This window comes from Dysidea avara, chromosome 1 (genome assembly GCF_963678975.1).
Source record: "Dysidea avara chromosome 1, odDysAvar1.4, whole genome shotgun sequence".
Taxonomy (NCBI): Eukaryota; Metazoa; Porifera; class Demospongiae; order Dictyoceratida; family Dysideidae; genus Dysidea; species Dysidea avara.
The window spans coordinates 35,287,761-35,313,394 of record NC_089272.1 but is presented as its reverse complement, the minus strand read 5'-3'; the positions used below and the strand labels follow the sequence as shown (position 1 = coordinate 35,313,394).

The window sequence follows — 25,634 nt, the reverse complement described above, 5'->3', positions numbered from 1 at the left end:
CTGCCTGCCTGCCTGCCTGACCGCCCTGCCTGCCTGCCTGACCGCCCTGCCTGCCTGCCTGACCGCCCTGCCTGCCTGCCTGACCGCCCTGCCTGCCTGCCTGCCTGCCTGACCGCCCTGCCTGCCTGCCTGACCGCCCTGCCTGCCTGCCTGCCCGCCTTTCCTACCTTCCTGCAAGCCTGGCTGCTTGACCACAGCAACAAGACTAAACAAAGCAGCACATGTCCTTTTATGCCACAGTAACAAATTCATGTGTGGTATGTGCTTTTCTGGTTCCCACCAGTGTATGTCTTCTGCACTTTTCCTTCATCTTCAATTGCATGGTTATTGTTTTCTTTTCATGCAAGGAAACCATACTGAAAGATTAATTGTCTGTATCAACACTTTCTTAAGAAGAGAATAATTATACAAAACTATTTGAAGTGCTTATACACTACGTACAATAAGAGGCCTGCAGTTACACTTATAAAGTGATCAGATTGTTACTGAAAACTGAGGACAATGACCACACCCTTAAAATCAAATCACAGTGACCACGCTTTAAACAATCAGAACTGGGTGACCATACCCTATAGTGATCTAACTGTAATCATTTGAAGTTTTGCTGTATAGAAAACTAGACATGGTAGCTACACCCCATAATCTAGTGCATAGCTTACTTGAGATAAGCAGCAAGATTGAGATACTCGAATAAAGCATTCACAGCTACGTATCCTAATAGAACAGTCACTCATTTATATCACAGCTATGCTATAACAAAACTGTTAACAAAGTAGGACAGTTAAAAATTATTCATTTAAAGGGTTCCAGTGATTTAAGGTAGTGAAACAAGATATGAATGATGGTATTACAAATAGCTGTGTCGCACTACCTCTACTTTGCATTGAACAGATGGTGGTAACATGCTAGTGTCCACATAATTTGCTACATTGTAATACCATCATTTTATCACCAAAACAATATTTCATTTTTAAATTTATAATTGCACCAGTATTATGTATTGAGGTCATCCAATTGTCAAAGCTTTACTAGAAGTGGTAGCAAAGTATACTTCTCCAGCAATCTCAATTCTCAAGACCATCAAAATGACCTTCTTAACAAAAACAAGGCAAGAACAAACGCATACCACCTAGCTATACTACTGTAACTACTGGCAAGCACAATAACTGTTTCACTTCCACATCAGCTATTGTACATATGTTCTACATAATTTTAGAAAACAAAATGTGAAGCATCGTTGTATTTTAGCCTGACTGCTGGAGGCATGTGAACATGATCTCTGTTTCATTCTTACATAACAGACAATACATTGAACCACTGATGCATACTGACGCATTGACATTTTTGTGTTGCATGCAAGCAAAAAAGAAATTGGCACAAAGAAAAGTTTGTGATGCATGCATTGTACCCACTGTGGTAATGGGCAAGTTTAGAGCCAAAACAATGTCTAAATGCAAATTTTAAAAAATCTGTTATTATTGAGTTACGCATGCTTGTTGTATGACAGTATCATTCAGTTAGGTGGTTGGTCAAACACTTGTATAGTCAGTTAGTAGAAATCCATTATTATCATACAGTATGATAGCACTGTACAATAGAGATTATGGAGGTATGAACTTTCTTGCCCCAAAAACCTAGCCTCACTCTTCCTTCATGACAGCTTGGCAGTATTGGTTAAAAACCCTTAAAATCTTCAGAGTGACCCCAAAACCCTTCCAACAAGTTTCTATAAAAATTTTCATTTTTTTTATTTATCAAAATTGTCTACTAGTTAAATGACTGATGCCTTCAGCCAAACATAGCTTAAGGCTACTGGATTGATTTCTTCACTGTTCATGTTGCTTTGGCTTGAGACGTGCCTTTTAACCACCTGCAACAGCTACAATGCATGCATCATGGACTTACAGTACCACTGTTTTCCTTTGTGTCCCATTTCTTTCTCCACTACCATGTAGGTGTTGTTGATTCGCAGAAACTCATCATGGCTTCAGTACTTTAATACGTATAGTGAGTGTGCAACTGGTTACTGGGCTTGGAAAAAGCAGCCAAAAAGCATATTATTTAAACCTCTCTAATTTGGGAGTGAAATTTGATAGTTTACTCATGTAGCACTGTGTTTGAGGTGAATAATCTGTCATGGGCAATAAGACCAGTTTTCCCAGATACATTATCTATGCAAACATACGCAATTATTTCATTGTCGTGTTCTAATCCATAATGTTCATTTGATACTGCAGCTGATATTATTACTGCTGGGACTGGCAGTCCTGTGGAACAACAATAAAGCATAATTAGTACATGTACAAACCCTAGTCTATCTTACCCCAACCGACCAGTAGATAAAATGGTAGTCCTTGAAATTTTCCCTTATAGAATGGCGCCGCAAACATTGTATAGACCATTATTCCCTCACATAATCCCCAAGAGAACACAGCCAGGAAAAAGTAATGAAGTAGCAGTGTAACAAATGCACAGCCAATCTACATGAAATAGTATTATCATCGTAAAGCAACATTAATAGCATATTTATGTATGTAACGTGCACTTGACAAATTTCAACCCATTGTCTTTGCCTGAGTGAGATGTGCATGTATGCATGCACAATTTTAGCACAAAGCAAAATACTGGTAATTATACATTATACTGTAAATAGTACTGTAAATAGTACTGTAAATAGTACTGTATTATACACAGTATAATGTGTATTGAAATTTGAAAAATTTTTATGAGTAAGTTTCATCATTAAAAATTAATAGTTCAGTTTTGGGGGGAAAGTCCCCAAGATGGAAAGGTAGTGTTGAGAGACACTAAAAAAACGCTGTCAAATGTTTCAATGGTATGGGTACATTGATATCCAAATACATTGACCTTGAAGTTCTATACTCTGATTTTGAGCAAATGTAAAACAGCAAACATGCTTCAGTATGTACATGCATATCTATAGATATGGCCATCTCGGTTGTTTAAAACATTATGCAAGTCATATAAAGCTATTGTGTACTGCATGTATAAATTTATGTAACTATCATAAGATTATTACTGTTAATGTCACAGATTTCATTGCGTAGTACAATTCAGCAAGACTCCCAATGATCCAAAACAGCTGCAAATGATGCAGTATTGTGTATCATTCTGTGCTGACATGTAATTACTGTACGCGTTACTCACAAGTTCAAAATTACAAAGATTAAGTTGAAATTAAGCTACAGTGAAACCTAGTGTACAAATATCTGGTGGCATGCATGTAATATATGAGCACACTTACTGTGTTTCCTGTGGCAGTCTCAACTCCACTAACAAATGTAAGTAATGCAATGAGGAGGGCAATGCTGAGGTTTAAATGTACTTTGTACACTTTTCCTTTAAATATCTTTGTTCTGAAGGAAACAAGCAGCAATAATAATCAATGCTAGCAATTTACTATAATACACCACTTTAAAGGTAAGTTGGCCTGGTTTTAGATGCATATATACCTACAATGGAACCATGTGATACGAGTCCTGAGTATTTTCACAGTATACAGGTGTCTTTTTAGTGTTTTCAATGAACAAGTACAAGGAAAAAGGAATTTTTAAATTCGATTAGGGATCAAAGAAATACAAAATAGTGAAACAAGTAAGGTCACCTATACCTGAAGAAACACTAGTAGATATTTAATCCCTACTTCAGTTTATACCAATGACGGATTATAGTATATTTTAAGGTGTAGGTAACCTTACTTGTTTCACTACTAATTCTTTGATCCCTAATCAAGCTTAAAATTCCTAACTTTCCTACTACTTATTTGCTTACTTTTTGTAACATTATTATGACTGTTTAGTCCATGCATGCCGCATTAGAAGAAAGAATGATGCCAGACTTATTGTTTTCATCTGAATTCACATACCTACTATCAATTAGTGAAATAGTAAAGTGGCTATCATGTTCAGCCCGCTACACAGTGATACAAATGAAGTCAATCCAGTCACAATGGAAAAACTCGGTCAATTCCTCTTACAAATGTAGTGAAGCCATCATGCCGCACTACTGCAAATCAGTACTTTGTACTGTAAGCAAAGATAAATGGGACACATAGGAGGACACAGGTACTGTAAGTCCATGAAGCAAACATTGTATGCACTCCAGTTTGCCAAAGCACCAGTCGGGCTGAAGCAATGTCGAACAGTGAAAAATCAAGCCTGTAGCCTTAGTCATTATTGAGTTACACTTGACTGAAAGCATCAGACAGTCAGTAGAAAATTCCACTGAATAACTTTTCTTTAAATTATAGCAACTTTTGGAAGCGTTTCAGGTCATCATACTGAAAGCACTTTTGGGCTTGGTCACACTTAACCAATATTGCTAAGGCACCATGAAGGTGTTGTGATTCTGGTTTAGGGTGATATTTTTGGCCAGAAAAGCCCAAACCCTAATATACAGTACTATCGCATTGTGCATGCACTATTAAGCTTTCTGTGAATATGACCTTCTCTTGCTATTCAAATACAGTAGTTATGTGCATGCTGTATAATGTATCAGTGGTTTGAAAAGATCATGTGGTGCAAGTTTAAATTATATTATTATGTATGTCCTGTATTATACAGAGTTGTTCACAGTATTGTTACCTTTGAAATATGATTGCTGTGATAGTTATAAAAAGACAGACCATAGATATAAAACAACCAACATAGCTGGCAATACGAAGTGAGAATGGTGCCTAAAGAGGTAAAAAGTGAACATAATTATTGATTATCCAATAACACAATGACCATTACGTGCCTTCCAAAGTATGAGATTAACATGGAGGATGTAATTAACAACAGTGCTAATTATTATAATCATTGTGATACAACAAATGAGATATCATAATCACACTCCTCACTACACACTATATGGACTGAGGCTAATTGTGTGATGAAGATACCATTAAAAAGCATGCAGTAAGATGGATTACCACATCTTATAATATAACTGATACATTCATTTATAGTGAATATGAAAAAAGAAATGGAGTCTGTAATTATTGATGTCACAATTTGTTTTGCTAAAGGTGATAAATCATGCAATTGTTCAAGACATTGAAGGACTAAATTGAAAGCAAAAGTTTTGAGCAACAATGCATACATATTTATCCCTTTGTACGTACAATCGCAATTGTCAATTACAAATATGTCATGAAGTTACCGGTTCTTGAGTTCCAACAAGAACAGCAAAGCTGGTTAGATGTTCAGTATAACACTCTACAGGAAGCCCTGGAGTGATGTCCTGCTTGATGCCATCAAATGCCCACCCTCCAACAGTTTTATTGCTATATATGAGGCAAAAATGTTCACATGTAGTAGCTACAGTATACAATACCCAGCTATGCATTGACCCCAAACATGATATGCATATTTATAATACCTGAAAATTTACTTTTAAGTGATGAATGATTATGGTGCACAGTTTAAAATTGCTGGTTAAATAAATAGACAAGGGATAAAATCAGAAAACAATAGAATTATTTTTGGAATGCTGCCACATATTCATTATATTGTACTGTAACATGGTCTACAGTACCATGTATATAATGGTCCATTTGAAATTATTATAATTATATATAAATTGTAGATGAGGAGTAAACTGTTTTGATTATCTTTGCTAGTAAAAGGTTTTTCTGTATTCCTGTGATATGAAGTACGCAGTGAACTGCATAACAGGACAAAGTTGATGTATAATGTGTTTCATATACCCCTATTCATGTGCCTCGCATGGTACTACTGTCAACTACTGTACATAAGAAATTAGCATTAACCTTTCCTTCATTTCTCTGTAGTGATTACATACAGGTGTTTAAAGGGTAATGCACTTACTTTTTGTCAGTAAGATTGTAATTCCAGTATGCACATCGGAAACTTGTAAAGTTGTTGTCATTAATAAACTGCAAAGATTAATCATTAATATATTTTCATATTATAGAGGGGTATATGTTCTTTATATGTTACAGATGTAACACACCCATGAGGTTTATATTTTCTTTGTAAATATACACCCGAGGGCTGCTGGCCCAAGGTGGAGTGCTTACAAATAGGGTGTGGTATAACTGATTTGTGGTATGGGGCATGCACAGATCAAAGGTGCCCATTTGTAACATGGAAGAAGCAAGAAAGCCTGGTTATTGCTGTGTGCTGTGCCCAAGGAACAATTTTACCCACCAATTACTGTCTTGGTGGTTTATTAATCCATTGCTTGTTAGTTTGTTCATTGGTAGCATGTTCCCAATGACTCCATGGCCAATTAGTCCAGCCTTTGTACTGCTTCACATTCACACATGTTGCTGAGATATTCTTTGCTGAGTGGTTTAATGATAAAGCTGATACTACAGTAATAGTCTACATTAACTCAATTTATTGATGGATGAGCATGTGGTACATGTATATAGCAATTCAGCCCAGCGGTTGTACTGCTTCCCATTCATTCATGAGTATGTGCAAAACTGAAGCTGTGTGAGATATTCATTCCAGAGTGATTCATTAGTTTGATGTATTGGTCAAATTCATAACCTGGTAAATTGTGACTTCCTGTGGTGGTGCGGCGCATGGTTTCTTTTGATGGCTTTGAACTAAATAGTGGCCAGACTGTGGCCAAAAGGTGATACTTAACCATGTTACAACCATTTGTAAACCGGTTTACATTTGTATCACAAGCAGCAGCCTTTGATCCACTCATGCCTCATTCTAAAAGTTTTGCTTTTACTATAATAGTAACTTGGAATTATAATTTTAATTAATTACTCTCTACTAGGACAAAACATTGCAGTGGTCCCTCTATTATCCAAACTAATTGGACCCTGAGTGCTTTCAGACTATGATAAATGAAGCCCATCCATTTACACATGTAGTGCAAGTTACTCTAATACTATGCACAATTTTGACAAAATATTTTAATAGAACATTCACTACCACTGTTTGGATTTGGAATGTTTGGTTAATCAGTGGCATAATGGAGGGACCACTATTATATATATACACACATTTTACTTAAGGACATTTTACATCTATAGTTGCGCATAATATCAAATGCATTATTAGTTATTAGTAACAGTAAATTATAAATCTTACTTTGTCATATTTTAGCAGCACAGTCCCATTGGCTGGCAGGTCTATGTACCCTTTTGAAATTTGACTAGAAATGATCATACTTCTATCAGAACTGCTGTCTTCACTATAGTGCAAAGGAAATTGTACAGCATATACTGTATAACGATCAATAATATTAGGGATGTGGTGATAATGCCAACATAATTTTGGGAATAATACGTAGGTGAGTGTGAGAATAGGAAATTATGCTAGCATTTTGAAGCATTACCAGTGAGAAAATCTGCAATTTGCACAATTCTGTATAAAAGACTCTAATAGAGTAGTCTTAAATGGCCTAATGTATTTTGCGGACTGGACTCACGGACTGGACTCGCGGACTGGACTCACACACTGAGCTGGAAACAGCTTTTAAACAATAATCCAGGAATTATCCATCTCTTGCAACACTGGAGACACCACTATCGAGCTACAACTGCTGATACTGCTCTTCCTTACAGGTAAACAAACTAACGGTGCACTAATTAATTAGAATACACTTACGATACACGAGTACTAGCAGTGATAAAGCATGGTAGAGGCTATTTTTTTTTTTGTTTGTTTGGCTATTGTTGTAGCTTAGATGTTTTTCCTTTATTGCTTTAGCACTAGTACTAGGGTTGTAGAGATGAGCCAGTAATAATTCTTAGCAGGGTAGCTATAGGTGGCATGGTCTGGCGTAGCCGACCCGCGCGCGTAGCGCGAGGGTCTGGTGACAGCCGCATTCAGTACCTGTGCAGATGGAATGCAATTAAATTTGAAAATATGCACGAAACACGTGGACAATTTCCGGTAACAGAGCGCGACAGCTACTGTACTTGCTCTTGAATGACGTCTATTTCCTCTACAAACCCTTACATTTGTGCTGGTTATGGAAAAGACACAAGAAGCTCACCATAATCAGTGGGTAAATCGGGAATAACGTCATAGAATGTTGTTAATTGGTCACTAAGCGATCTGATTGGACGCACCAGTTTTTCGTAAGGCTGGCACAGGTACTGAATGCGGCTGTCACCAGACCCTCGCGCTACGCGCGGGTTGGCTACGCCAGACTATAGGTGGCACTGCCCAGCGAGGTGATGGGGCTATGCAAATAAACTGACTCATCACTACAGTCCTAACACCAGTGCTAAGTACTGGAGCAACAAAGGAAAAACAGCTGAGCTACAACAATAGCCTCTATCACACTTTATCACTGCTAGTACTCGTATATCGTAAGTGTATTCTAATAAACTAGTGCAAGCGCTAGTTTGTTAACTTGTAAGGAAGAGTTTAAAAGTTGTTTCCAGCTCAGTGCGTGAGTCCAGTCCGTGAGTCCAGTTCGCGAAATACATTAGGCCATCTTAAATTCTAATAAAACAGTCACACAATTTTACTGCTCTATTCGAATGCCATGGATCATCTCTAAAAGTTATATTGGACCTCCAATATACATATTGGACATCTGCAATCTGACATAGATATTGGGCATCATGTATGTATTGGGTGGTCCTATGTCCTTAAAATACATCATCATTACATCATTGTGTTATTGTGCAAGTAGTATGTAGTTTATAATAACAGTGGTAACACTGATATCATGCCCCACTAGGGACCGGCCGATTATGCCAGCATAATTTAAAGCATAATAGGTGACCATAAGCATCAAGCATAATGCCAGCATAATAGGGACGATGTTTGAAAAATTAATTAAATGCGCAATACGCGCGCTTGAAAGAAAGCAAATATTCACTGCCAATAGTATTATTAGTACATTTCATAATTAAAAACACGTAATATAAAGTATTAAACCGTTTCTTTGTTGGTTATTCACACTTTGCAGAAATAAGATCGAGATACTCTAATAGAACAGTCAGGAAAGGCTGATATATTCTAATAAAACAGTCAGTTCTAGAGCATAATCTTGATTTTGAAAGCATAATTTTGAGCATAATAGGCTTAATTTTTGAGCAATGCTCAAAAGCATAATAGGTAAAATTTTGGGGCATAATAGGCCGGTGCCTATGCCCCACCAATGATGTCCACAATACCAGTGACACCCATGATACCATTGTTGCCTAAGATACTGGTGCTACCAAGCAATTATGCTTTCAAAATCAAGATTATGCTCTAAAGTTGGTTGTTATATCAGCCTTCCTGACTGATGTATTAGAGTAAGTGACTGCTCTATTAGAGTATCTCGATCTTGTTTCCACAAAGTGTTAATAATCAGTAAAGAAACAATAAAAATAATAACACCGAACATTTCCTTGATATGAAATGTGCAGCATTAAGTGTGTTCATGTTTTGCTGCATTTTGATATGCGTATTGTGCATTTCTTGAATATTGTCCTATTATGCTGGAATAATGCTTGATGCTTTTATAATTTGCTAGCCTATTATGCTTGAAATTATGCCAGCATAGTTAGTGCAAGCCTAGTGCTACCCAAGATATCAGTGATATACCCATGATATATATCATTCTTAACAGTGTTACCACTGTTACTATATATACACTACTGCTTGCACAATAACACAATGATGCAATGATGATATATTCTAGGGACTAGATACTATATGTATATCGGATGTCCAATATCCATATCAGAAGTCTAATATAATACTGGACTTCCTGGGAATATTGGGCATTTCTCAAAAGCACAACAGGTGAATTTCTAAGTACTGCTTAAGAGTATTATAATGTTTAATTTTATGAGCATAATAGCCTCATGCCTAATTTTATTTCAAATAATATTATAATTTATCATTCCATAATACCTTACCGAATTTGGGAAAACTGTCGATCTACAAGTGTATGTATGTAGGTGCTCTTTCTATAACATGGTTAATTTGTAATTACTTCTACCTAATCCAATAAAGCCTATACTATTCTGTATGGTTTATGAATTACGTATGTAAAACATTAATTTAATATCTCAATGCTTATGGATTCATTTATTTGCCATTGATACAATGTACGCAATATACATAATATGTGGAATAATGATTTACCTCTGAGAATCATCAAGATATCGTTGCAAATTATTGGCAATGAAATTTACAACTGGTACTTTGATGCCTGTAATAATATAATTATAGTCACTATAGAAAGTAGTTTATCCATGTAAAATGTTCATCACATAATATTGCATACAAAATACATTATTTCTATTACCAAGAGAAAGTAATAAAAGAGAGAGTGTCAAACTCCAGTATGGACCATCAAAAGTGAATGCCACAAGTCTTTCTGGATATTACAGTAATTCACATTTATGATATAAGTGCTAATGAGTGAGTTAACACTTCAGGAGGTAATGACTTTTAGTAGCCAGCCCCTTGAAAGTTATTGTATGTAAGCCAAATCATATTAATACTCTTCCTGTAAATTCAAGGGAAGCCTGTGGACTTTTGGCTCCCATTTTTTATGCCCATACCAGGAGCAGATCTAGGATTTTCCGAAGGGGGGCTGAGCTAGATGGGGACATGGGTGATCTAGCATCAGTTCTACAATCACATTATGGTATACATTAGTGTCTGAAGCACACTAGCATAGACATAATTTGTGCTGATAGTAACGTGTAGCTCCTGAAATAGGTCTGCTTTTGATTAAACTTAGAAGAATTTGGGTTATGATAGCTAAGTATTAGTTAACAAGAAAGGAGGGGCTAAATCTGTCCCTGAATAGTGGAGTTAGACACTCTCTCATTTGTTATTTACACTCTCTCTTTTGTCATTTACTCTTGCTATTACTGTACAATTACACATTTACAAATTACCTTGAATGCTTCTCTGATAAATTATAGCAAAGGCTGGTATCGTAACTTGAGTATCACCATCTTCTGGAAACACAATATCTCTTATAAGTTCTTCTTCATCTGGAGGAAACTGAGCACTGATGTCTAGGTACAATACAATATACTGAAGGGTTGAACATGTTTATTGTTATTAACTTATGTTTTCTCTCTCTATTGTTATTGTTCTGTTTTCAACAAACTGGTTGGTTGAATTTGTTGATATGGATGTAGTCAATAAATTACCAACAGCTATGGCAAAAATTTCAGTATTTTCCAGTAGGTCTTTTCCCACTGACAACTCCTCCTATAAATTAAAATTGCAAGTTTTTGAAGTATCCATATAGATAAAGTTACATTAAAATACTTTTAAATGATAACTTCTTAGTTCAAGCATGAATCCTGTTATGCCAGAAATATTTTAGGACGAATAGGAGGTCAAAGAACTGCAATATATAATCTAATTAATTTGCATATGTAATCATTTTAGTGCAATTATGGAATAATTGTATGAGTAACAGCCAAAATTGCATTATAATAATAGCTTCCAGAATAGTTTAATTTCTGTGAATGTGACATCTGCAAGACATGAATAATTTCTCCGTAATTCTATGTATGTCTTTGGATACTACAGCAAAGTTAAGAAAGTTTGGGCAAAACTCTGCTCACTTGAAAATAATATAAAAAATTCAGTCTGCCATTGGAAATAAGTTAAGTTAAACTTCAATTTGCAAATTTTGCTAAAATGTGGACACATAACCTGCTGTATGATATGATATCACCAGTTGTTGCATCTAAAATGCTTCATATGTTACTCAGTGCACTTCTTTTGTCACCCAATTTAACTAGCTTATTATTATATCACTTTCTTGTTGCACTTACATGACTTTTGTGATTCTGCTTTTTATTGGCCGCTTTACAGTTCAATTACCCCCCCCCCCCCCACTGACCTTGTGGAGGAGCCAGCCATACTTCTAGTAAATACTAAGGCCAAGATCAGTTTATAGAACTCATGAAAATATGCATATTTTACTAGCTTTCAGGGGTGGTGGAGCAGGCCAAAGAGTGAGGGGGCCAGGCCAGCTGTAAGTTGAAGACCAAAAAAAAAAAAAGGTCACAGCCTGCTGACAATACCTGCTCTCCACCAATTCTATCTCCTTATTTATAATTACACATACATAGCTAAGTAACTTGCTACACTGCTTCTCTGAAGACTGTGACTTCTCTTTTAAAATATCCAGATCCTGACTGTTCTATTAGAGTATCTCGATCTTTTCTTGCAAACAGTGTCCCATAAAAGTGGGGGGGCCCCTGGCCCCCCCATCTCCACCACCTATGCTAGCATTTATTACAAATTCACGCAAGCCAAAGTCAAACTAGTTGTGAAATTGTCACCCAGCACCTTCATGCATACTAAGCGCCTCTAAAAATAATTATCGTGGTGCTGTTATTAATACATTCAGAACCTTTTAAACAACTTTTAAGACTTCACAACCATCTGCAAAGACCAAAATGGCAAAAATCAACAGTGATACACTTAGTTTACTAAGAGGTGATTATTTGCTGCTTCAAAAATGCAGCAACTAATTAACAAGAGAATCTGGCTCTCCTTATCACCTACCAACTTAGCCTGTTTGTGCCCCTTCCCTTGCCAGTTCCTGGACCCGCCCCTCAAATCTAAACTAAAACAGCCAAACTGTGAATAAAGCTAGGGTGCAGCCCCCAAAAAGCCAGCGTGAAAAAAGATTTGAAATCATAAGTGCCAATTTTAATGGTGAGTAATCATAAAAATGATTGGCATTAACATCATTGCAGCCATTTCTTGGCCGCCACCTTTGATTTCACTTTTTTTTTCACCCTGGTTTTTTGGGGGAGCTACACCTTTTCACAGCTTTCATGTTTTGGTTTAGATATTACTACTTTTTGTAACTGCATACAACATAGCTAGCCATATTTACTTGATTGTCTTTTTCTTTACTACAGGAATAAGGTAAAGATGTGCATTTGGCTATGTGTGTACATTTAAAACATTTTTTGCACGTATGTATATTGTATTTCAACCTTCTACAGGACGATTTGTTTTGTAATGCAGCTGAACTCTTTACAGGGTGACTTATAAGTGGCTGAAATCTCTAAACGGTGACTTGATTGTAACTGTTGTCTCTACAGGTGACTTGTTTGTGGTTGAACTCTCTACATGGTGACTTGATTGTAGCTAATCTCTTTATGATGTGACTTGTAACATAGCTGAACTTCTTATGGTGAATTTTTTAACCTGAGCTCTCTACAGGGTGACTTGTTATGACTGAACTCTCTGTTCTAATAGGGTGACTGTGCTATTAGAGTATCTCAATTGAGCACCAGTTGGTTTTCGCAGTTTAACTCAGTAATTTGTATTGTAAACTCTTCTAACCATTGAAGCAGGATTGAGGCTGCCTAGCTAGATCCTGTCATAATTTTTTCCTTTCTGCAACTTTTCAAACACACTAAAAATAAATTCTTGATAAATAAAACACCCATTTTCAACTCATTCCTATAAGCAGTTTGCCTTGTATGCGTGGCAACAAAATGTTTTTTTATTAACGTAACTTGATTATTGCATGATTGTTACAAACTGTTGGTTATGCATTATCAATTAAAATGAATTTAGTTACAATCAATTATTCTTATTCATGTGAAATAAAATCAAACTTCTGTCACATCTACAAAGTAAACTGCTTCCAGGAATCAGTTGAATATTGGTCTATAGTTAGATTAACCATCATAGGAGTGCCTTTTGGTGATTTGAAAGAAATCAAGGTTAAGACCACAAAGATACATGCTATGTATTCTTGATAGAATAATGTTGTTCAGGTTCATATGACCAGCCAATTTACAGTACATATCGATACAAAAAGAAATGGCTACTGCAACAGACTTGTATACCATATAGTAAAAAGCTTTAGTGGTAAAAAGTGTGACGAAGCCCCTTTGTTGAAAACATTGGTGGGAAAAACTTTGGCAATTGAAATAATATTTGCCAAAGTTTTTACCACCAAAAATTTTACTGTACAGTATGTACGGATAAAACGACAAAGTGTCAACTCATCAGTTAAGCAGTGTAGTAAGTGTATAGGTAGCTAGTGTTGTTGTTGTAGCAGTACCTTTGTAGCTACTGATCTAACGATGAGCCAGCAAAGGTGTGCTTCTCTATCTCCTGCGATGCCGAGAGCAACTGTATTTGCTTTTTCAGTGAACTCCAGTAGCAGAGGTTATCACGTATAACAAAGTATTTGGCCAAATCCATCACGATCCATCATGAGACGATGAACTAACTGACATGAGAACGGGAAGCCAGTTGGAAATGCTGTCCCAAGGAGTGCTTACAACTGTGGGACACATTCCTAGAAAGATCAAGATCTCCAAAGTCAGCTCGATCTTTATTGCGTGGTGGTACGAACTGACCTTTATCTCAAGTTCTAGTTACTCAATGTGCTCTCGACATGTGATTATCTAAAATAATTTGCGAAAAAAAACTTTGGTGAATTGAACGCTATTTGCCAAAGTTTTTTACCGCTATATACAGTTTTTTTACTATACGGTAGTAAAAATCTAGCATAATAACACACCCGTAAATTCAACGGTTTTGGGTGGTTCTTGTTGCGATGCAGTGGCTAGGTAGTAACCAAATGATGGTTGAAGCTAAATAATTTTAATATGTTAGCTACAGTGCAAATCCAATCTCAGTATTTGTGATCCTTGATTTTAGAATAAATTCTGTTATCTTGTTCATTTGCTCAGTTACTTACATAGTAACATAATACAACTGTTTATAAATTGTCTTACTTACTTCTCTTGCTGCTTCAAAAGAATCCTTATTCGAACTGCTCAATAAATTGTCAATGGTTGTAGTAATGTTCTAAAATTGAAATAGTGAAATGCAGCAAAGTTAATACTCAACCATAGTAATAGTGGAGTTAGGCTGCACTGTGGTACATACTGTACTGTACAATGAAACTGTTCTTTGTAGATATGCTGTAAATCAATGCTATCAAGATACTAATGCGAAGGGGTCCCCCATATTAACTCAGGTGACAGCTTTCAGTAAAAGAAAATAATAATTTCACTTCTTTTATAACATTACATAATTATCGCTAGTTGGACTTTGAAAAGAAATGTCATAAAAGATGTAGTATAGCAGGGATCACAGCAAACAAAACACTTTTACAATCTTTAGCACTTTATTACAGGTATTGCCACATCTACAGCATATACTGTACATTCACACATTTACATAGTAACTGGACCTTACAAATCAATCATTTAAGTATATACCTTCAAACAAGTATACAGTGGAACCTGTTTATCAGAACACTTGAAAATAAGGACACCTGTATACTCTGGACACCCGGTAATAGTCCCAAAGTATCCCTTAGCAAGTAAATTGGCCCTTAAAATTAGGACACCTTAGTTAATAATCAGGACACCTTAGTTAATAATCAGGACACCTTAGTTAATAATCAGGACACTTTTGGTTGGTTCCAAGGTGTCCATAATATACAGGTTTTATTGTAGTAATTTATGAATTTTAAAACTATTTTAGGTTCTAACAATTTACTATCCCTGACAGATACACATATGAAATTATCTTATGACACTATCCATGGTATTCAAAGTTAAAAATAGTATATTCCTTCTTGAGATTACAGTTACAGTACACTGTATGTCCAACACAAGTCAACATATCTGATGGAATACCAGCTGTGTAGACTTCAAAATAGATGGGAATGGTAGCTATGTGCTGGCCCAAAGAAAACAACTCCCTAAGATGAGTATTTCATGGGTACTGGCATAGTCATGGAATAAAAATGATTGTCTTTAGCCAGCCCTGACCTTCACAGAGCTACACTATGTGACCCGCTGAGCAAAAACCGGCCATTTTACAATATTCTATTTTGCAGCTGGGTAAAAATATGCATGCTACAGTGCACTAAAAACTTATGCACATTTTAATCACTTTGGTATACACTGTAAAAGCTCAGATCAACAAAACCTATACACCATCAGATTTTCCTGCTCATTGGGGAGTACAAAACTCATTGCTTCATGTTTGTACAGCATAAAGTACATGGGTTATAGGCACTTATTTACGATGCAGTATATAGAAATTTAGATTACCATTGTCATTTCACTGTTGGAATGGCCTTCATTTTTATCCACATGAAGATGTACAGGGAAAACACTATACCTTGGTTGATATGCTAGTTCATGGTGAACAGACTGAGCCAAACCCTGTCTTCATAGCTTGTTTCAGTCATGCGTTATGATTGATTACATAAGTGCCTTTGCCGTATTTCTGTACAAATTGAATTTATTCCTGTTCCAACTGTCTAGCACTATAACTCCAAGACTATTCATCAGAAAAGGTTGAACGTTTGGCTGTCCACTCTTTTTTTAACAGTAAAGAAATAAATTGGATGTGTGAAAACTACTGGTTTTTACTCAGCCAGTCACATTTAGGTATATCTAAACAATTCTATAGCTACAACTGTCAGAAAATTAGTACAATGTGTGGTACAGATACATATACAGTACAATATATATATTTACCACAGTGATCCTAATAGCAATATGCACAAATTTTATTACTGTGAGCCCATTTTTGGTATATATGATTGTTTACCTGCATTACTGGCTCAAGATCTTCAACAGTATCATTTTCTACATTCTCTCTACTACTTGTAATTGTTGTGATGCTATATAAAATATAAAAAATGATACACTGCAGTAAATCAGAGTGTCTAACTAAAATACTACCAGGAAACACACTGAGTTAAGTAACGCCTCAGCTAGCTCACAAAATATATGTGACTGGATTTTGGAAAAACGATCCAAATCGCACATTAGAAGTTTCGAGATAAACGGTTTTAAAGAATTGAAGCCAGCATAACTCTCCAAGGATAGCAAGCACGCATATGAAATTTACACAAAAGATGCATCAATCTGTTACCTTTCAAGCCACTTCCAGTACTTGTAGCTGCTTGTACAGTTTCCCGCCAAATAAGATTTAGAAAATCTGAGCAGTTGGACGAGCGAAGTAGTATCACGAGTGCTCACAAAGGGGTGGAGGCTGGGGGGTGGTGGGGAGGGCAAGAGATAGACCTCAAAATGGAGGCAGACCACGATTGGAGTCCAGACACGAGATTACAGGGCTGTGCTGGCTCCTTAGTGGCTGATATGTAGCAAAATCAACAGAGAACACGTCTGGCCAACATTATAAGGCTGTCCACCAGTAAACCACTGATTCTTGCCAAGCCAGGTCCTTCACAAGGCCTGAAACCGCCATTTGAGCACTCCACACCACTCAGAAAAGACGTGTGTAAAAACCAGTCTCGTGTAGTTTGAGTGGTGCTGAGGGTCAAAACTTGTAGTACGATAGTGTAGCTATCCACTGGTGGTGTTAGTTTGATTTTGCCTGATGTGCGATTTGGATCGGTTCTGTAAAATCTGGTCACATATTTACAAAAATCAATATTATTCTTTATCCCCTGCAAGCGATTTAGACACTTGGTGTGTTTGTATAGGCTACTGCACATTGGCAGCAGGGCATTTCTCCCTTGCACATTATGACTTCTTGTTGATACCAACCTTATTAATGTACTAAGAGCTTCATTGGTGGTGTTGATGTCATTTGGTACAAGACGTCTCTCTGATACATTAGTCAACACTGTTAACTCCTCACTAACTTTCTGTACTTCAACAATGTCAAAAGACACAGTGAGATCCATTATGTCAGAACTGGTAGTACTCATTAAGATATCCTCTAGTTGACCAGCTCGATCATTCAACATTACTAGTTCTACATTGTGGCAGTTGCTAGTATTGATGAAATCACTCCAATTGGAGTCTTCCAAACATTCCCTTGATGCTAATCCTGCAGCAAATAGAATTACAAAGCAGTATTTAAATTCATAGTAATTATTGTTAAAATTTTAATTTTTAGGAGTTACACAATAAGTATTTCTGTTTCACTCTCTGTGTGGGAGCTACAAAACACACACAGTTCACGTTTGCTCTCAGGTATCCTTTTGACTGAGGCCAGGCCGGCAGGTGGGTAGCTGGGAAAGGTGGTTGGTGGTTGGTGGTTGGGCAGATGGGCTAGCAAGTAGAGGTAGCTTAATACACTAAGACCCTCTTTGAATAAAAGTATTCTTCATTATATTTTTAAAATTTTTAACTTAAAATCAAGACACATAGTAGTGTGTCATGTGGCCCAAGATGCTGGCATGCCACACTGTGGGTATACAGTGTATTAACAGGAAGAAAGAACATGCATTTTCTACACAGACATATAGCTACATGATCCCTTAAGTGATTGGAACAAATTTTGCTGTGAAAAAATTGCCCCAGCCATTTCTGAGATATGAGCAGCCCAAGTTTTTCTTTATTAATTTTTTCTTCTACTTTTTTCATACACCCTGCAAAATCTGCCATGCTCCCATTCAGTAGGCTACCCTGCAGCTCAAACCTCCTGTACACCTACCAAACCACTACCCAATCACTTGACTGGGCGCTAACATCATCCAGAGACTGTACAATGTCCATGCACTGTGACAGAGGAGGATTAAAGCAAGGAGAAATATAAACAGCAAAAAATCATTACAAAATTACAATTCAAGTCACTACATTTGAAACCTCTACACAGTTATCTATAAAGTATCTTGTAGATTCCTTTTTCACTATTGGATTATATTATCAAACCACAAAAATATAATTATAGCCAATTTAATGGAATATCACTGCCACAGTTACCCAGAAATGACACCAACTATATATATTAATTGTGGCGGCATAATCATTGAGGAACAGTGCTCAATAATATGTGAACTGTGTTGAGGCCAAAACTTCCATCACTACTGGACACAAAACTGTAGCATCCCAAGTCAAATCAATAAACACTATTGCTTGTAGTGACATCACCATAATATGTATCCAGATTGTGTATTTACGGCAATACAAACTATATGGCCTATTGCTTTACTCACCAACTGATTCAGATAATCCAGGGCACTTTTGTAAAGTACTACTTCCAAAAGGAGTATCTGGCCAAGCTATATTCCACACTTTATCATTTTCTGCCTCACACACTTCAACTATACGTAAGTAATATACACTGTAAGAAATTATTTTATTAATAGTATGAACCACAAATGATTGCAGTTTGCCATGCTAAATATTGATCAAGAGCTGAGCTCAAATATGTGACTGGATCTGAAAAAAGGGGTCTTATAGCCTCACGTTTACATGTACTTCTGTAACTGGCAAAACATTACTTTATATAGTGTGTATAGAGTATTTATATTAGTTTACAAATAATATGGTACAGTATATAGCATATTTGACCGGGTATGCAAAAGGGGGTATTAAAGCTTTTTCAAAATTCCCAGTTTGACTATAATCACACCTCATCAAGTTTTGAACCCATCACCTTGAAATTACACCAAGAAATTGTAGTATGTTTGGGATATAAGTACATATCTTTGTCCTATTTCTACATACAGACAAAGTTACAAAACTAACAAGTTACTAACAGTATTACAATATTTTTGTGACAGTGCCTAATGTCATTGTTGTGTAGATGAGCCAAACTGTGTACTACTAAAACACAGCATAGTACTAGGTAAATGCACTGGAAATGAAACAATACAAAAAGAAACTTGCACTATTAATTGTTTACTATTAAGCCTATTATGTTTAAATATTGTTGATGTTTGTATGTAGAATCATTGACCCTGTATATATTACTCTCATGCAACACAAAGATCCCATTTTAGGTACTGTGCATGCCTTGTTTAGGCTTGAACCTCTTATGCTTAAAAATGTACTGACTATATACTCTTCCCAAAAAAAATTCTTACTTTATTTTCATACTATTATTATTTTTTTATTCTTATATTGTCAGGCTGTGGCCCATTTATTTTTCTGTACATAGTGCAAATAGTGCATACCTGTAGACTGCACCGTTTTATCACACTACGTGTTGCACATACAATGCACCCTCTATTATCTGAACTCATTGGGCCCTGAGGATGTTCAGATAATTGAAAAGTTAGAATAATAGAATCCCATTCATTTATATACAGAGCCCTGTACAAATACTCTAATAGAACACACATTTTAGACAAAATACTCTAATAGAACAGTCACCCCCATAGTTCAGATAACTGCAAATTCGGATAATCAATGGCCGGATAATCAAGGGACCACTGTACATATATCAGGCAAATTGTTAGTCCACATGGAACTGGATACACATATAGATTATTACCTATCTCTCCATCCACAGTACAAGGTTCGTCAGTATTATCTCCAGGATTGTAGATAAATGGACAAGCATCCTGTAGTACAAATAATACATGGATGTTACCAAATACAGTAATACACAAAATTATGTAAAATTGAAATACGTACCCTATCTAAATGCAGCCATTTAAATAATTTCCATTCCATTGTTGTACAATACTACATGTAGTATTGTATGTACTTCCTACAGTACACCTGTACTTTTGTAAGAACAGTAAGTGTGTACACACCTGCATATTATGTACACAGTACAATTAATACTTACCATTACACAGTTTGGGTTTGGGGTTGTACAGTCCAACTTAACATCGGGGTATCCATCACTGTCTGAATCCAATCCACATATTTCCCCATTACCAGCATACGTATCTCTATTACACTATATTTGTGTGAAATATGACACACCATGAAATTAAAATTCTGCACTTTGTATATAATATTTATCTCAGTTATACATTGAAACACAGGGTCTGCAGAATTCAGTAACCCAAAGGCCCTGTGTTGTGGCATCTTAACAAAGCAAAGGTGCTATTAAGGGCCTGAAGGTTTCTAAATTATGTGGAACACTGTGCTTCGATGTCTAACTTTTTTAGACCACAGCTCATTGTTGTACCTTCACAGCTGCTTGTGACATGAGAAATGTAGCATTAATTTATAGAACAAATCCCATTACACCTTAGTATGGAACTTGCTATCCAATGTTACAGGCATGTAATTGCCATGTTTTGTATTGCCTTAGAGACAGGGATCTATTGAAATGAAAGCAAGGGATCTACAGGATTTAGATACTTGTAAGTAGCCAATGAAATTTGAGTATTACTGTATATCTTGCTGTGGTCTTGCACCATATTTTACCATTAGGTTTACTACAAATACCAGTTATAAGTCTAAAACTTACACAACACAAATTCTACCTGGAAATCTTCACCAGTCATGATACAAGGTCTAATACTTGGTCCAATACAAATGTAGTTCACTGAGTTGTTTAGTGGAATTGACTCATTACAGCTACATTGATCTATAATATTATTCAGTAATGATAAAACAATTATTTGTACATGTATATTTGTAAGTGATGCATATACTATCCAGCAAATATTAGCTCGTTTAATCTCATGCATAATAATACTTAACTTTCTGATCTGTTTATTAAAACAAGTTAAAGGAAAAAATTGAAATTTAAAGTTCGATTAGGGATCATAGAAAAAAAAGTAAGGAAACAAGGGAGATCTCCTACACTTGCAGATACACTAGTGAACATTTAATCCCTAATCCAGTCTATACCCCAAGACCAAGACTGAATTAGGGATTAAATGTTCACTAGTGTATCTGCAAGTGTAGGCAATCTCCCTTGTTTCTTTACTTTCTTTTTTCTATGATCCCTAATCGAACTTTAAATTTCAAATTTTTCCTTTAACTTGTTTGCTTACTTTTTTTGTAACATTATTATGACTGGTGAACCCACGCATAACGCATTAAAAGAAAGGATGGCACCTGAATTAATGTTTTAATATGAGCTCGCACCCCAGCTATCAAAACTGCTTCAAAAGTGCAGTGGCCATTACACTACGCTTTCAGCTGTGTTTGGCCTGATCCACAATGCTACAGATGAAAAACAGTAGAAGAAGTGCCTCTGCAACAATCCAGTCACATCAAAAATACGACGATTCGCACACCCCAAACTATCAATTACTGCCTCGAAAGTGCAGCGGCCATTAATCTTCACTTTCAGCTATGTTCAGCCAGTTACACAGTGTTACAAGCAAAGAACAGTGTTAGAATCGTCTCTGCAATCAGTCCGTTCACCATGGAAAATACGGACGATTCCCATTTACAAATGTACTGTAGGGAAGCCATGCATCGTGCTATTGCGAATCAACACTTTAGGCTGTCAGCAAAAAGAAATGGGACACAAAGGAGGACAAAGGTAAGTCCATGATGCATACATTGTACATACTGCAGTTTGCCAAAAGGCACATCTCGGGACAAAGCGACGTCGAACAGTCAAAAAAAATTAAGTCCATAGCCTTAGCCATTATTGCGTTACGCTTGTCTGAAGGCATCAGGCAGGCAGGCAGGCAGGCAGGCAGGCAGGCAGGCAGGCAGGCAGGCAGGCAGGCAGGCAGGCAGGCAGGCAGGCAGGCAGGCAGGCAGGCAGGCAGGCAGGCAGGCAGGCAGGCAGGCAGGCAGGCAGGCAGGCAGGCAGGCAGGCAGGCAGGCAGGCAGGCAGGCAGGCAGGCAGGCAGGCAGGCAGGCAGGCAGGCAGGCAGGCAGGCAGTCAGGCAGGCAGGCAGGCAGGCAGGCAGGCAGGCAGGCAGGCAGGCAGGCAGGCAGGCAGGCAGGCAGGCAGGCAGTAGAAAACTCCATTGAATTTTTTTTTTTTTAATTTTGTAACTATTTATTGCAAGCCTTTAGGATCATACTAAAGGCACTTTTGGGCTTGGTTATACCTAACCAATACTGCCAAGGTGCCAGGATGGAGTTATGAAGCTGGTTTTTGGGTGAATTTTTTGGCTAGGAAAACCCAATACTCCATGATCCCTAATATACAGTACTACCGTACTGTATGATATTGGCAGAAAACATTACATGGCATCAATTCCTTTTTGGCATATCTAAGAGTGGGCTTGGTAGGGCCGGCCTGGGCCCTAATAAAGAAACTTGGTGCTCTACCAGAGGTTATTGCATACAAGATCAAGATACTCTAATACATAGAACAGTCATAGCAGAACTGGTATTGTAATGATTGTAAATGTCCACAGCTCCTGGGATTGTCATTTTGAAAATTGTTTCTTGTACATAAAGTTTTTTTTTATTGTGACATCAACCACTGAAAGTTTTAGCCAGAAGGAAGAGAAAGAGCTTGGCAGGCAGTAACTTTCCTGTACTCTACCTATCCAGATAGTCTAGACATGCCACAGTTTTATACTCATGCATCTGCCAATTCATCAGCTGAATGAACTCAGTTGTGTTGCTGTAGTCTGATGGCATGGCCTCCACCGAGAGTTTTATTTGTTAACAGTATGTGTGTTCATGACTTAATTTACCTGAACAGCTAAATTACATGGATGTATACAATACATATAATCATTTCTTGTATTATGAATAATCAACTCACATGATGGTTGAAACACTGTAATAAGTGATGTTTGGTAGGTAAGATTCCCCAGAATAACATTAGTGATGTTACTAGTAACTGTGTTATCACTGATAGTCACCAAAATCTCCAGGATGTTTGATGATTTATGTATCTGAGAATAGGTAGCTGCTATATTGTAGTTGTTATCTTCTAGTATGTCAATAGCCTGAAAACAATAACAGTTATCACATTAATTTCTTTAGTACGGTCATATGTAACTTAATTATGGTATTGAAAATGTTCAGTTACGGGACTGGTATAAGCACTATGGCCATTAAAGCAGTAGCCATAGAATGATGAAAGTATAGAACGATATACTCTAATGGAACAGTCATTGTGTTATAGTTAGATAGAATTAAAAGATGTTAAAGTGTTTGTCTGAAAATTCTGTTACTACATACTACAAGACTACTATATCTAATGCAAATATTTTGAAGCAGTGAAAAGGGGTGTGGCCTTTCAACAATAGGCTGGTGTGAAAAATATGTGATATAAAAAGTGGCAGCAAATAAATGGCTACAATGATATTATAATGTCAATTAATTTGTCACATTACAAATTAATTGACATAACATCATTGCAGTCATTTCTTGGCTGCCACCTTCAGTATTCCATCTTTTCACACCAGCCTGTTTTTGAAAAATCACACCTGTTTTTCACAGCTTGGCTGTTATGGATTAGATATTCTTTTTGTAAATGTATATGTAAGCACCAAAGCCAGCCTGCAGCAACTGGCTTTGAAACTGACTTTTGTCTTTTTCTGCAGGTAAACAGTAGAACTAGACTTCATAGTGTACTATTTTGAAATTACTTCTGTATGATTTTATAGTAACTTGTTGAATTTTTTGCATTGCTGCTCTATTAAAACAAGTACACAAAAAATTTGGAATTTTCAACTAGAGTAGGGAACATAACACATTGATAAAAGGTACTGAAACAAGCTGGAGTAGTGCACGATATTAAATCAATAAGAAGTGTTATATCCCTACTGTGCTCAAGATACCATAATGGAAATGCACAGTAGGGATATAACACTTCTTATTGTTTTACTGTGATTTAATATCGTACACTACTCCAGCTTGTTACAGTACTTTTTATCGATGTGCTATGGTCCCTACATTCCAAATTTTTTGTGTACTTATCTGTAATAACTTTTTTTAGTAAAATTAATTATTATGACTAGTGAACCCACGCATACCACATCAAAAGAAAGAAATGACGCTGCACTCCCCAGCTATCAATTATCATATGAAAAGTGAAGCATCCATTACGCTTTGTTGTCAACTATGTTCAACCCATTATGAAACAATATGAAACAAAGAAATAATCAAAGTAGCCATTATGAAATATACAGATGATTTCTATTATGAAGGGAAGCCATCATGTGCTACCGCCAAATTGACACCTTTTGCTGTCAGCAAAGATGAATGGGAGGATACTGGTAAGTCCATGAAGATTGCATTGTATGTACTGTGGTATGCCAAAAGGCGCGTGTCTGGCTGAAGCGACGTTGAACAGCAAAAAAATCAAGCCCATAGCCTTATCAGTTATCGAGTTACGCTTGTCTGAAGGCATCAGTCAGTTACTCAGCCAGCAACTCTAGTCGAATTTTCTTGTACAAGTCATTTCTTGCACATTTCAGTAGACTATCAATGTACAAACCTTCAGTAATGTGCTGGAAATCTGTTAAAATATCAACGAGCTATAGGTAAAAGCCACTCTGAATCATTATACGTATATGCATGCATATGTGTAACAAGTACAGGGTATATTTCAAGATGCGTATCATACAGTACGATAGTACTGTATAGTAGGGACCACAAAGAATTGGGCGTGGCCCATGATAAAACACCACCCAAAACCCAGCCTCACTTTTCCCTAATGACGATGAAGCAGTATTGGTTATGTAAAACTAAGCCCAAACAAGCCTTCAGATTGACCCGAAATGCTTTCAACAAGTTGCTATGAAAGTTTTAAAAATCATTAAATGAAGTTTCTAGTGACTGACTCACTAACAGTTTGCATAAGCGTTTAGCTGACAACAATTAAATCATGACTGTGTCGTTGTTGCATATATCTTTAGTATATAGCCTACTCTATTTGACTATTTGTCAATATTTTTGTTGTACTGTAATAGAGTACACATTTTTATGAGCTCTTCTAATACAACAAGTACACAAAAAAATTTGGAATTTTCAACTAGAGTAGGGACCATAGCACATATATAAAAACTACTGAAACAAGTTGGAGTAGTGCATGATATTAAATCACAGTAAAACAATAAGAAGT

The 25,634-nt window shown here is 36.6% G+C and overlaps 1 protein-coding gene across 1 annotated transcript in view; it reads right to left on the bottom strand.

Annotated features, from left to right (window-relative positions):
• The window catches only part of LOC136263173 (uncharacterized), a 114,735-nt gene that overhangs the window by 15,175 nt on the left and 73,926 nt on the right, over positions 1-25,634 (bottom strand). Inside the window, exons 17-34 of the mRNA XM_066057685.1 lie at positions 23,325-23,511; positions 21,121-21,224; positions 20,472-20,585; positions 20,172-20,241; positions 18,889-18,996; positions 17,492-17,777; positions 16,527-16,599; positions 14,694-14,762; positions 11,024-11,171; positions 10,850-10,972; positions 10,086-10,152; positions 7,080-7,182; positions 5,832-5,899; positions 5,164-5,287; positions 4,605-4,696; positions 3,266-3,377; positions 2,324-2,480; positions 2,186-2,267 (exon numbers count right to left, since the gene is read on the bottom strand). Of these exons, the coding sequence (XP_065913757.1) occupies positions 2,186-2,267; positions 2,324-2,480; positions 3,266-3,377; positions 4,605-4,696; positions 5,164-5,287; positions 5,832-5,899; positions 7,080-7,182; positions 10,086-10,152; positions 10,850-10,972; positions 11,024-11,171; positions 14,694-14,762; positions 16,527-16,599; positions 17,492-17,777; positions 18,889-18,996; positions 20,172-20,241; positions 20,472-20,585; positions 21,121-21,224; positions 23,325-23,511 (2,087 nt within the window). The remainder of the gene's footprint in view (positions 1-2,185; positions 2,268-2,323; positions 2,481-3,265; positions 3,378-4,604; positions 4,697-5,163; positions 5,288-5,831; positions 5,900-7,079; positions 7,183-10,085; positions 10,153-10,849; positions 10,973-11,023; positions 11,172-14,693; positions 14,763-16,526; positions 16,600-17,491; positions 17,778-18,888; positions 18,997-20,171; positions 20,242-20,471; positions 20,586-21,120; positions 21,225-23,324; positions 23,512-25,634) is intronic.